At 37.2% G+C, this 11,050-nt stretch overlaps 3 protein-coding genes across 3 annotated transcripts; 2 read left to right on the top strand and 1 right to left on the bottom strand.

The window, feature by feature from the left end:
- Positions 1-67: 67 nt before the first annotated feature.
- LOC110726832 (photosystem II core complex proteins psbY, chloroplastic-like) lies at positions 68-1,184 on the top strand. Its single transcript, XM_021906356.1, has one exon. The coding sequence runs from the start codon at positions 239-241 to the stop codon at positions 1,040-1,042; it is 804 nt and encodes a 267-aa protein (XP_021762048.1). The 5' UTR covers positions 68-238; the 3' UTR covers positions 1,043-1,184.
- A 2,112-nt stretch (positions 1,185-3,296) lies between these two features.
- LOC110726619 lies at positions 3,297-4,937 on the top strand. Its single transcript, XM_021906091.1, has one exon. The coding sequence runs from the start codon at positions 3,818-3,820 to the stop codon at positions 4,529-4,531; it is 714 nt and encodes a 237-aa protein (XP_021761783.1). The 5' UTR covers positions 3,297-3,817; the 3' UTR covers positions 4,532-4,937.
- A 1,166-nt stretch (positions 4,938-6,103) lies between these two features.
- LOC110726829 (CBBY-like protein) lies at positions 6,104-9,887 on the bottom strand. The gene is made up of 8 exons (XM_021906353.1): positions 9,497-9,887; positions 8,906-8,976; positions 8,336-8,494; positions 7,641-7,707; positions 7,002-7,097; positions 6,767-6,813; positions 6,552-6,632; positions 6,104-6,440 (listed from the first exon to the last, which is right to left on the bottom strand). The coding sequence occupies exons 1-8, from the start codon at positions 9,809-9,811 to the stop codon at positions 6,317-6,319; spliced, it is 960 nt and encodes a 319-aa protein (XP_021762045.1). The 5' UTR covers positions 9,812-9,887; the 3' UTR covers positions 6,104-6,316.
- Positions 9,888-11,050: the final 1,163 nt, after the last annotated feature.

Raw genomic sequence — 11,050 nt, 5'->3', positions numbered from 1 at the left:
TGGACTAGAAAACCTCAAAATTTGCTGGTTTGTGATGTTTGGCTAATACAATCAAATTATTGATCAGTTACGAGTAACAGTGATAAGACTGCATGCAGGTTTGAACTGCTAATCATCGGTTTCGCTACTCGGCTGGATAGCTTGCCCAAAACCAGGTATGGGCATGAGTCTCTTGTATCCCACTGATTCAGCAAAAATAAAATAAAATTGAGTCGTACATAAATAAATTGTCTTGAAAATGACTTATTATTGCACATTACAATTTGTGGATGTGATTGCATTTTACATACAGTTTATCAGTGTCCATACAAACGAAAGAGAACTTGCTGGATTCTTGTTAGAATTCTCCAGGACACCCCCTTTCAATCCTCTCGAATATTCTCCTGCGCATTACATAAAAGTAAACTTGCTCCTTCAACCTCACACAACTCAAAATCACTCTATTCGCTTTATTCGTGTAAACTCCATGGCTGCAACAACATCCTCCATTGCAATCCACATCCCCAAGTATCACTTCATCATTAGTTCATCATGTTCAAAACCCGGTTTGCTACCTGTTTCCCGGTCATTAAAACCGTCTAACAAGCCTGATAAACCATTGTCTTTTGCTAAAAAATTGGCAGTAGCTAGTACTGTCTTTTCACCCCTTGCTACTTCCCCTTTAGCCTTAGCAGCAAAGCAAATAGTCGAGTCGCCTCAGGAAGATAACCGAGGCCTTATCCTTCTGGTGCCTGTTGCAGCTGCTGTAGGATGGGTGCTCTTCAACATCCTGGGACCTGCATTGAACCAGATTAACAGAATGAGAAGCGAGAAAATGACACTCGTTGGACTCGGACTTGGTGGGCTATTAACTGCTGCATCAAGTGCTGTTATTGTGCCTAGTGCTTCTGCTGCAAGCGAAGTTGCTGAAAGTGAGGGTGCTTCAGGGGGCGGTAGTCAAGGTCTGCTTGCGTTGATTGTCGCGGGTGCTGTGGCTTTAGAGGTGGTGATATTGAATAGCATGCAATCAAAGTATGAGGAAAAGGGTGGTGCTAGTGATTAATTGTTACACTTTTGATAGGATCAGTGTGCTTCTGTATGTATAGCATCAAGATGTAGTGGAAAAAGTTAAATTCCTTGAATGTAATTACATGGAGTATATTCATATATCAGAATAATAAATCAGGCAGCTTTCATAAGACAAACATAAAACTTGAATATCGGATCAATCGCTAGATACAACAAGAGGTTTTAAACTTTTTATTAACTTTGACATAACAAATTAAATACAATAAAAGGTGTAACTTTTTTTTTTTTTTTTTTAAAAAAAAAATTAGGTCTACTGTTTTTTCATTCAATTCCTCCCACTGTTTTAGATTAAGAAAATTATGAATGGAGATCATAAAAGGAGCTTTTACTGTATAGTACATTTAGTGAGAATTCTACGGATCGGAATATTAAACAATGATTGTTCTTTTCCATCAATATAAACGTGTTAAGTGATAAGCTATTTTACAATGGACAAAAGAGAGAAATGTATCAATTATCCCGAAAATATATAGGAAATTTCGTGCAATAAAATATTACTCCATGTTAGTTCTATTTTTATGCAAAAATCCATGTTGAAGGAAGTATAAAAGCATGAACCACAAAAGAATAAGCAAAAGTACAACTGTACAAATCACCCAAAAAAAAAAGGATAGGGTAGAATTCAGGTGACAAATATGTACAACTGAATTAAACCCACCTCTCATTTCTCAAAGTCTCAAGTAGATCAGATAATCCTTGCATTGCCTTTAAATGTCATGAGACTCACATCTATCATCCCATCATGTACACTTTTCTTCTTACCATTTTTAGTCTTTTTATTTATGGGCCTGTTCGTTACCATTTGCTCTTTTAAGTTGTTGGGAACCACTTTATATCAGTTGAAGCATTCGTTTGAAATAAATGATGTAATTCCAAAGGTGGTTTGACGTACCTTTCCGGACAATCCAAAATAGGTAAATGGTTCTAATAAATTTGACAATTTATTTTATTTTATTTTTATCAAATACGAAGTATATTATATGACTTTTAAAATCTAAAAACCAAACCACAATAACATCCAATGGATAAAGTAGCGGTTTCTTCTAAATTGGTAAAATATAAAAAATAAAATAAAAAAATCGTAAAAGAGTCCCTTTTTTAATTTTAGGAAAGTAAAACCAGAACATATTTTAGAACTTGGATAATTTAATAGCATTATCGATGGAAAAAGGGTCATATACCGTATAAAGAGTATTTAATTATGGGATTTGTTAAACATCGCCCGCAAATCTCCACATAAAGCCCACAAATTAGACATGGTTTGACAATTTTGCCCATTTCTAAAATCGTACCCAAAGTGAACAAATCTCGATCTAACAAATGTGGAGTCGTACTGGGTTGCCCAGGGAGGCCGGAGAGGCGAGGGTCGCCGGAGATACGTCGTCTTCGACGGAAAACGAGGTGGCGCTTAGTTTGGACGCCGGAACCATGGCAAGGACGTCCAGGCAAGGCGCCACAACCAGTGCACTGGCGTCCAGGCCAGACGCCACAACCAGTGCACTGGCGTCTAGCCCAGGCGCCTCAACCAGTGCACTGGCGTCCAGGCCAGGCGCCACCACCAGTGCACTGGCGTCTGGTTTGGACGCCGCCCTTACTTTTAAATTTTTTTTTTTTTTTGCTTTTTTTTTTATTTTTTAAATTATGTTTATTAAATTTATGTTTTGATTTAGGATGTGGAAATTTATGTTTTTTATTTGATTTTATAAAAAATATATATACTAGACTTATAAAAAATAACACATAAAATTAATAATTATTATAAAAAAAAATCAAACACATTAAAAAAAAATTAGAAAAATTTTCTGATTTTCCAAAAAAAAAAAAAAAAAAGTTAAAAAAAAAAAATTTAAGGCAGCTGGGGCGCCTGGCCAGGACGGCCCGTGGCTGGTGGTGGCGCCAGGTCCGGCAGCCACGTCCACCGGCCTGGCGTCTGGGCAGGACGCCCAGCCACAGTGACTGGCGCCTGTCCCAAACGCCACTCACCGTGGCTGGGCGTCCTGCCCAGACGCCAGGCCGGTGGACGTGGCTGCCGGACCTGGCGCCACCACCACCTTGCCGCCACGAGCCACCACTACCTTGCCGCCACAAGCCAACCACCTTGCCGCCACGAGCCTCGACATCCCCGTAGTTTGATTTTTATTGAGGTTGTGTTTTTTTTTTTAAGGTCAAGGGCAATATTGTAACTTCAATATAAGTTTGTGGGCTTTATGTGGAGATTTGCGGGCGATGTTTAGCAATCCACATAATTATTCACATCATCCTTACATGGATAGAAATGTTAAAACAACACCCAATTCAACTCGACTCAATCAAATTCAGCCCAAAAAAATTCGATTCAAATTTCGACTAACTTAGACATAATAATTTAACATAACTCCTTAATTTAACATAAATAATTTAACATAACTCCTTAATTTGACATAAATAAACTAACTTAGACATAATAATTTAACATAACTCCTTAACTTAGACATAATAATTTAACATAACTTAGACAAAAATAGACCCAGCTTAACTTTACCGAATTCAATCTAACATCCGAATTAACACCTATACAGCACTAGTAGTGCCCTACTGCTTCACTCATAGTCACTTAAGCGACGCCCTTTCATACGATCATACGTCCCACACACAATTACACAAACAGTTGAGTACGGAGAATATAAAATTTACAACAAACCCAATATTCAATTCCAAAAAAATAAACCCCATTACACTCCCATGCAACAAATCACATAACACAACAACCATGAAACTTCCCACCATCCCCAAACTCCCACTCCTCCTTCTCCTCCCTCCTCTCTTCATCTTCCTCACCTTCCTCTCTCTCTCCTCAACCCGACCCAAACCCGCCGACCTCATTATCCGACCCGATTACACCAACTCCTACCAATCCTACCTCACCCACCAACTCCACAAAACCCTAAACCCTAAACTCCGTAAAATCTGGCTCACCCGAGATTGGACCCGTAAAATCCACGTTTTCTCTCTCTTCTTTCTCTCTCTTCAAAACTCCCACCTTCTCTCTAACCACTCCAAAGCCCTCTGCATCGGGGCTCGAGTCGGGCAAGAAGTCGCCGCGCTTAAACGAGTCGGAGTGAGTGACTCAGTTGGGATCGATCTGGTGCCGTATCCACCGTTGGTTGTTTTCGGGGACTTTCATTCTCAGCCGTTCGATGATGAGGTTTTTGATTTTGAGTTTTCGAATGTGTTTGATCACGCGCTTTTTCCGGGGAAATTTGTGGGGGAGATCGAACGGACGTTGAAGGTTGGTGGGGTTTGTGTGTTACACGTGGCGGTATCTAAGCGGGCTGATAAGTATTCTGCTAATGATTTGTTCAGTGTTGATCCGTTGGTTAAGTTGTTTAAGCATTCTGAGGTGGTTTATGTTAAGGGTATTGATGGGTTTGGGCTTGATACTGAGGTCGTTTTTAGAAAAATTAAAAAATTTACTCGTATTTGATTTATTCATTGATTTTATACCTTCATTAAATTTAGTGTCTTAAAAAAAAAAAAAATATTCCCAAGGAATGATTATTGGTTTTTGATTATTGATATAAATAGAAAGTTTATTAGTGTATGCTTGTATCGGTTGTACGTTATTGTGGTGTCATGAGATTGGAGTTGAGTGTGTGGTACGAATTACATACTTGTAAGTTGTATCGGTTGTATGTCGTTATTGTGGTGTCATGAGATTAGAGTTGTATAAAAGTTATTGTTAAACGACATGTATGATGAGTTTACGAGTAATTGGTTATTTGGATGGGCAAAAAAATACCTTTGCGAGTAGATGATTGTTTATTTGATTGTTGAAAGTATAATATATTACGATATAACTCAATATGAATGTTCAGTTGATTATTACTTTATTAGTCCTACCTTTTCAATGGTGTGGATGTAAATTTGTAGATGAAGTCACTTTTTAATTCTCAGTTGTGGTGTTATGAGATTAGAGTTGAGTGAGTAATTCAAATATCTAATGAGGTCATTACCACTTTTCCAGCAGAGAAAAAAAACAAAGGTAATCCGTAGGACGTCTACGTACTATAAGATCAAACTTATGAAAGTGCAAGTTGATTTATCACAAATTTGGCAAATGCAAAAGTGCTAATAATGACTGCTCTTATTATGAGGCCTTTTAGTCCTAAATGGTCTGATTCTGTAAATGTCAGAAGCAACTGTATGAAGAATATGAGTAGGTCCACTTGTTAATTCCTACTGGTACAAATGTGCTAGATCTTGTGTACAGTGTACCCTTTAAAAGGGGAAGGAAAAGAAAATAAATGCTTTTGATCACGTACCCCCTAATGCCCTAATGGTAGTGTACTTGTGTAGCTAATTTTGGTCATCATTTCTCTTTTCTTTTGGTTTAAATGATTTTTAAAAAGAAGCTGATTTCGTAGAGATGGTAATCGAGTCATTTGGATTGAATCAATTTAGGTGTAGTCATTTTTTAGTATGACTCGTTTAAATAGATTTTGAGTTCAGGTTGAGTCATTTTTGATTCTATTGCCAATATACTTATTTAGTTATTTTAAATAAACTAATCATGATTAGAAACATTGATTGTCAAGTCTATTATAAGTCAGGATAAACAATGATTTTAGGTAGAGTTTAGGTCTTGGGTGAGGTATTTTGGATAAAGTAAATGTGCATGTGTTAATTTTGATGGGACTATTCACCTAAATCTCTACTACCCAGCCTAGCCTTCATTCATTTCATTTTCTTGCTCATAACTTTTGTTTTGAATATCTCCACTCCTTAGCGAAACCTTCATTCTTCCCATTATACACTTCTCTTCTCTCGTCATAACCAAAACTCACAGTTATGCTTCAAACAGACTCTCATTAAACGCTCCTTACTAAAGACCTATTCACTTCAGCTTAATTTCAGTTCAGCTCCTAATTTTCTTCTCTCATAAAATATTTATTTCAGCTCTATAAAGTTTAGCTCAACTCCAATCAATTCAGTTCAGTAAATGTGAATAGACCCTAAAATTGATAGTATCTAAATAATACTCTATAACTCGTTATTGTAAAAAACAATGAAGTGAGATTTTCATTCACAGCTTGTTACATACGAGAAGAAGTGAGCTAACTCATTACAAAAAATCAGTGATCTTTACTGCTATAAAATATGGAGTAAAGTACTTAAGTTGATTGATATATTCAAGTGCTCAAAGCTTGTACATTCACTAAAAGCCTTGGATAATTACAAACTCTCGTCTTCAACTCATAAACAGGTTATATTAACTAGCATACTGCTTTGCAACAAGGCTCCCACAAAAGTCCAAGTCAAATCTTTCCTCTGGTGGATCTCCGATGCAATCAAAAACTGCATCAGCGTTCTCAAAGTCTTCTTCAGCAGTGTAACTGCAACAGATAGAGAGTTCATTCAGTAATAATCATAAGTTTGACAGTAATGATCTGATGCAAAATTCAGAATGGTGTACTGTGTATAGTCTAAAGACTGCAGCAACCTACCCGCTTTTGGTCACTATGCACTTCATTCCAGCTGCTTTGGCAGCTGCAAGACCAATGGCACTGTCCTCTACCACAACGCAACTGTGAACATTGAAAGAACATTAATATTTGATCTACTACGTATATTTTTGTTGATCTTATAGCACAGCTTAACATCTTAAAGCCTTTATTTCTAGCTATTACAAAAGAAAATCATGAAATAACTACTTCAGTACCTTGCAGGGTCAACACCGAGGGTTGTGGATGCTAGTGTATAAATGGCCTGTTAAGAATAAACGAATCAACAAGAAAACTGATAGCTTTACTCAGCAAGAAAACACAAGAAAATATAGATGATTAAGTTGGAGGGCAACATATACTATGTACAATTAAATGAAGCCTGATGATACTAATATATACTCTGTACAGTTAAATGAATATCAAATGAAAGGACAAGGAAAGAGGCTTTACTGGATCAGGCTTCTTCCGAGGGACTACATCTCCTGCAAAAATCTGCATCTTTTCTGCTCGCTCAGGACCCAACAAACATGAAACTATTGCAGAGACCTGAAACCAATACGTTCAGTGTTCAGTGCATCTATCAAGCTGATTCCAAAAGGGGAAATTTCCTGTTTCTCATGGTGAGAAACGAAATTTGTTTCTCATGGGGGCATTTTCGTGAATAAATCAACAACTTTTTCATTATTGTGGACTCCACAGTTGAGTAAAGTTGAATAAAATTGTTGGTTTATTTACGAAAATGCCATGTGAGAAACAAGATTTGTTTCTCACCATGAGAAACTGGGGCATCCTCACATTAGTCTTTCCATAAGGAATAAAAGCGGGTGCTTGTGATTTCTGGTTCCAAGGAACTATGAAGGTCAAGCGTAATTGATAAAATCAAACTGTTATACAGTTGATCACTGTTCTTTGGTTGTATTTCTTAAGGATTTTGAATGTTGATCTAGCAACCTATGCGAGTCAGGGCATCATAGCTCGGATTAATGAAACTAATGTTATACCGCCTTCTCATAAATCTTTATTGTTCAGAATGTTTTCAGATATTGAGATTGAAAGCTATTGGCTTTAGCATATAAACACATAGCATACCGCTTTTTCATTGGATGTGCTGCACACAGCAACTTTGACTCCTTTTCCCAAAGCTTGATCAATCAGCCTGCACAATATGAGAACAGAACATTCCAGATCTTTTTACCTGAAGAGTAAACAACTAAATTGATGTACTTTCTAATAATAATGTGCAAATGTCCAGTGCTATCCAAGTCTTGGGATCAAATTTTATCTACATCATTGCCCTTTGTGGCTCATTATAAGCTAGATAATCTTCTGAAATGTGGAGCTGAACAAATTTGTAATACTTGTATGTATAATGGCCTGATAATATGATAAACAAGACACAAGAATATCTTGTAAATGAACAAGAATTCAGAGGACTTGATTTGTTTAATTGTGAATCCTACAAGTCTCATGTTGACTGAAATCTGAAAAAAGCTAGACCTACTAGGTCTCCTCTCCATAATGATGAGATTATACAGCTGAACAGAAAGCAGTTCCATCATTAAAAAAGGCGCTATATCCTGACAAAGTTTGAAGATAATATGTACATGGAGGCCATAACACAACTTGTTTTTGCTTCTTTACCATGTTTAGGGAAATATGGTTAAGTGGCCAAGAATGTGTGATTCCTCCAACAATGTTTAATTTGCACATAATTTGTTTGATGTCACTTCCACAGCTAAGATGAAAACAAACACTTTACACAAGCATAAACTCGAGTAACATACTTAGCAACACCTGGCCGAAGAGGCAGCAGCTTCTTCTCAATAAGTGCCATAAACAGCTCTGTCTTTCTCTTGTGCAAAGAAGCAACAAATTCTTTTCTCTCTGCATCACCTGAAGGAGCCTTTTCTGGCCAACCCACCTGGTTGAAGTAGGCGGTCATCCTATACAAGCAAGCATAAGTGTATACAATCAACAATGCTTAAGGCATAAGAAGGTAATTCAGTTGTGTTAATAAACATATGCAATATTTTAACGGTGGAAAAGAATGCCGTCGAAAAGGAGGTGGAGAAAGTTCAAGACACACAAGACTCCATACTATGTACTGCCTTCATCCTAAATCAATATAAATTCTTTGTTCACAATATAACATTTTAGAATGACATGAAAAAGTTGTCGCATTTCCTAATATTTTTTAAATTCTTGATTAAATTTCTTAATAAGTGGTATGGTGGGAATCCAATTATAAGGATAATGTTGTAAAATCACATGATATACTTAATTATGAGGGGTTAAGGCGACGTGACAATTGCAGTAAGTAGCTTTTGACACAAGGATTAAAAAGATAGTATTACCTTTCCTTTCCACCTCCAATCTTGAGCAATTCACCATACAAATCCACATCCCAAGAGACACCCAGTCCCCTCTGTGCATTCATTCAAATTTCAAAAGTCTGAAATGAATTCATGAAGATGTTGAAGCATAAACCATAAAACCCTAAGAAATCACCAAAATTTCAACATTTCTCCTCACCCAAAACATAATCTACTAGGGAAACTAGGCAAAATCTTCACCTAAAATCCCATTAAAATTCAATCTGAAATTGCTTTTATCTATCAACTTAATTTAGAATTCATGAACATGAATACATGGTCAATCACTAGCTTAGAGTGAAAAAAAGGCGGTACAAGTAGCATTGATAACTTGATAATTTAGAACCTCTATCGTGCACCCAGGTATACCTCAGAAAACTATAACCATTGTTAATGTACACGAGTGCAAAACCAGTAAGTACCCATTTCAAAAAAATCTTCACTCAAGTAGTACATTTTATAATCAAAATGCTAAAAAAACAACCAAATGTTGATCATATTATATACATAATAGAGCAATTAAATACCCAAAAATCTTCTACAAAAAAATTTAAAAGAATGTGAAGAACATACTTCAGTAAAAGTGTCATTGAAAGAAACTCGGTGACCATCCCTTTCAGTATCAACAAGAACACCATCACAATCAAAGAGAAGAGCTGCTGGAGGAGCAGGGGATGTAACAGAGCAATTTACAAGACTTGATCTTTTTTTCATGTTCATTAATTTTTGTGTGTTTAAATCATTAGAAATAGCTAAATTTTTACCAAACAAAGAAGAGGGTGATAAGATTTTAGCATTTTGCTGCTTAAAATTGCAAATTTTGAACAATTTTGTGTGGGAAGATGAAGGAGCTACTGTTGATGGTGAGTAAATGACTAAAGAAGCCATTGGAAATTTTTTTGAGAGAATGTGTGATATTCTCTCTCCTCTAGTACTAGAACTTAGAGAAATTATGGATTGCTTTATCTGTGACCAGCCACTCTGTATGGTGCAATATAATGGTCCTACCTTGGAGATTTGAAGGGAAATTAGCCTGGCCTCTCATTTTGATTTGCAATTGAGGTTGTTGACATGACAAAGTTATGTTAATTTGCACTATGTTTTTTTGCCTAATAATGTTATGTTGAATTTAATTTGACTTATTTTGGATAAATTATGATACATAGATTACAATTAATGTGGTTTACGACTAAAATTAATTTTAAGTTAGTTGAATTCAATTGCACATGATAAATCTCAAATTTGGGTTTTTCTATTGTTTATTATAGGAAAAATTAGAAATAATAATCCCAACTTTGTTTATTTTATGCAGAATAATCCCAACTTTCGTTAATACCGAAATAATCGAACTTTGGGGGTCTTCTTTTTCTTCAATCCTTAACCGGTCAACAAAAGTCAATGACCTATTATATCAGGTCACTTGACACGTGTCAAGTCCTGATTGGTCTAAAAATTTAAAAAAAAACCAAAAACAAAAAATAAAAAAAATCAGAAACCCAACCAACCTCCCCTCCACACCGTCCCACCCTAACCCCCACCTAACCACCACCACTGCCGAGTCTACCGTCGATCGCCGACAGCCAATCTTCCCACGCCGACCGCCCATTTTTCCCCTTCCCCGAAATACCCTCCAATCCCTCCACACAAGCACCAGACCACCACAAAAAAAACCCCTTTCCCACTCTGAAAAAACCCCAAACAACTCCTCCTCCACCTCGAAACCCTTGCGGCTAGGGTTTTCAATGGTGGGGGAGGAGTTTTGGGGGGTTTTCGGGACTAAGGGAGGAGGTTTTAAGGGTTTTCGAGTGGTTTGAGGGTTTTCGCGAGGTGGTTTTGTGGAGGTTTCGAGTGGTGGTGGTGGCTGGAGCAGGTTGACGGTAAAGGAGATTCGTGGGTTTGCGACTTTGCGGGAAAGTTTGAGGGTGGTGGTTCAAGGGGAAAGGACGACTGGGGTTTACCGGGATTAGTGCGGCTTGACGGCGGGAGGAGGGTTGTGGACGGCGGGAGGAGGGTTGTGGGATTGTGGTGGCTGGAGATTCGGTGAGCAACGGGGATGGAAATCTGGTTTTTTTTTTTTGTTTTTTTTTATTATTATTTTTTGGCTAATTAGCTCATGACACGTGGCAT

The sequence above is a fragment of the Chenopodium quinoa genome, unplaced genomic scaffold (genome assembly GCF_001683475.1).
Source record: "Chenopodium quinoa cultivar QQ74 unplaced genomic scaffold, ASM168347v1, whole genome shotgun sequence".
In the NCBI taxonomy this organism is placed as follows: Eukaryota; Viridiplantae; Streptophyta; class Magnoliopsida; order Caryophyllales; family Amaranthaceae; genus Chenopodium; species Chenopodium quinoa.
This window is presented reverse-complemented; position numbering and strand designations above follow the sequence as displayed.

Excerpts from the sequence above, each read along its gene's own strand:
- LOC110726829 (XM_021906353.1), bottom strand. The coding sequence starts at position 9,811 with ATGGCTTCTTTAGTCATTTACTCACCATCAACAGTAGCTCCTTCATCT. Across the intron at positions 7,098-7,640 it reads GCACATCCAATGAAAAAGCG|GTCTCTGCAATAGTTTCATG; the intron begins GTATGCTATGTG and ends TATTGGTTTCAG. Across the intron at positions 6,814-7,001 it reads CTCGGAAGAAGCCTGATCCA|GCCATTTATACACTAGCATC; the intron begins GTAAAGCCTCTT and ends TATTCTTAACAG.
- LOC110726832 (XM_021906356.1), top strand. The coding sequence starts at position 239 with ATGACTTATTATTGCACATTACAATTTGTGGATGTGATTGCATTTTAC.
- LOC110726619 (XM_021906091.1), top strand. The coding sequence starts at position 3,818 with ATGAAACTTCCCACCATCCCCAAACTCCCACTCCTCCTTCTCCTCCCT.